General features: G+C 52.0%; 1 protein-coding gene across 1 annotated transcript; it reads left to right on the forward strand.

The window, feature by feature from the left end:
* The first annotated feature begins 226 nt into the window (after window positions 1-226).
* LOC137458102 (olfactory receptor 14A16-like) lies at window positions 227-1,184 on the forward strand. The gene has a single exon (XM_068169773.1). It carries the CDS (start codon window positions 252-254, stop codon window positions 1,182-1,184), a length of 933 nt encoding a protein of 310 aa, XP_068025874.1. The 5' UTR covers window positions 227-251.
* The last annotated feature ends 759 nt before the right edge of the window (window positions 1,185-1,943 follow it).

Raw genomic sequence — 1,943 nt, forward strand, 5'->3', positions numbered from 1 at the left:
ACTCTCATTCCCTGGGATTGAGCTGTAGGTCACTTTCCGTTCTGACTCCAGAGGAATCTTCATGACAATTCTGGGTCCCTGCTGCATATGAAGCTGTGATGAACCATCCCTGGTTGGTAGTGATGGGGAATGAATTGATCCATTCCTCATTCAGCTCAGAGACAGGGGTTACAATGAGGCTGAGAGAAGTGTGCCATAACTTGTCACTGTCTTTCCCTCCTTGCACAGGTCTCCATGGCCAGAGGCAGCAGATGGCCAACAGCAGCTCCATCACCCACTTCCTCCTCCTGCCATTCTCAGGCACAAGGCAGCTGCAGCTCCTGCACTTCTGCCTCTTCCTGGCCATCTACCTGGCTGCCCTGCTGGGCAATGGCCTCATCATCACCACCATAGCCTGGGACCACCACCTCCACACCCCCATGTACTTCTTCCTCCTCAACCTTGCCCTCCTTGACCTGGGTGCCATCTCTACCACAGTGCCAAAATCCATGGTCAATTCCCTGAGCAACACTAGGGACATCTCTTATACAGGATGTGCTGCTCAGGTCTTCTTTGTGTTATTCTTGATGGACACAGAGTATTTTCTCCTCACCACCATGTCCTACGATCGCTACGTTGCCATCTGCAGACCCCTGCACTATGAGACCCTCCTGGGCAGCAGAGTTTGTCTCCACCTGGCTGCAGCTGCCTGGGCCTGTGGCTTTCTCCATGCTCTGCTGCACACAGCCAATACATTTTCCCTGCCTCTCTGCCAGGGCAATGCTGTGGATCAATTCTTCTGTGAAGTGCCTCAGATCCTCAAGCTCTCCTGCTCCTCATCCTACCTCAGGGAACTTTGGCTTCTTGTGGTCAGTGTCTGTTTTTCATCTGCCTTTTTTGTGTTGATTGTGGTGTCCTATGTGCAGATCTTCAGGGAAGTGCTGAGGATCCCCTCTCAGCAGGGACGCCACAAAGCCTTTGCCACCTGCCTCCCTCACCTGGCTGTGGTCTCTTTGTTTCTCAGCACTGGCTTTTTTGCCTACCTGAAGCCCTCCTCCATCTCTTCCCCATCCTTGGACCTTGTGGTGTCAGTTCTGTACTCAATGGTGCCTCCAGCAGTGAACCCTCTCATCTACAGCCTGAGGAACAAGGAGCTGAAGGCTGCCCTGAACCAACTGATCACTGGATGCTTTCAGAAGCAATAAACTCTTTGTCTTCTCCTGCAGAGCAGATCTGATGTCACTCAGTGCAGGCCCAGCCTGGCTTCTCTGGCTGCTGCTGTTGCTGTTCCCTTTGTGAGAATGTTGTTCCCACACCAATGTCTTTCTTCAGACCATTTCTGGTTCAGTGTTGTCCTGTCTGGTGTGACCCACAGGCTGCAGTCATGAGGAACTGTGCTCCCTGTGTCTGCTCAACACAATAAAGGACCCTGCAGAGAGTTGTTCCTTTGAGTTAATTCCTTGAGTTCTTCTCAAGGAAGAATGTGTCTCATCCCAGTACAGGCTATCTCATATTATCTTCTTCCTCTATAGTCTGGGTCCTATCTCAGCACAGAAATGATCCCCTGGCTCCCCTCCCAGCACTGAATGCATCCATCTCAGTATAAACTGCACACCCTCATGCCCTCCCAGTACAGTCTGGGACCTGCCCCCAGTCCAAACAGGATCCCTTTAATCCATCCAAATACACATTAGGCCTTGTCCCAATAAAAACTTCATCCTCTGATTGCCTCCCAGTACAGCCTGGACCCCTCACACTGTAATCAGTTCCCACCAACCCTGCTCCTCCCCTGAAAGCAGTCCCGTGCTCTAACCCACAGGCAGTGAACTCATCCCTCAACTCACCCATCCCAACTCAGCCTCTCCCACACCTACCCCTGACCCTGACTTTGTAATCATTGTTCACCTTGGTCCAGGCCCTTACCCTTGGCATTGAGGCCTTACCCTTTACCCCAGCCCTCAACA

The sequence above is a fragment of the Melanerpes formicivorus genome, unplaced genomic scaffold (genome assembly GCF_026170545.1).
Source record: "Melanerpes formicivorus ecotype bairdi unplaced genomic scaffold, bMelFor1.0.p_v2 SCAF_223, whole genome shotgun sequence".
In the NCBI taxonomy this organism is placed as follows: Eukaryota; Metazoa; Chordata; class Aves; order Piciformes; family Picidae; genus Melanerpes; species Melanerpes formicivorus.

Excerpts from the sequence above, each read along its gene's own strand:
- LOC137458102 (XM_068169773.1), top strand. The coding sequence starts at position 252 with ATGGCCAACAGCAGCTCCATCACCCACTTCCTCCTCCTGCCATTCTCA.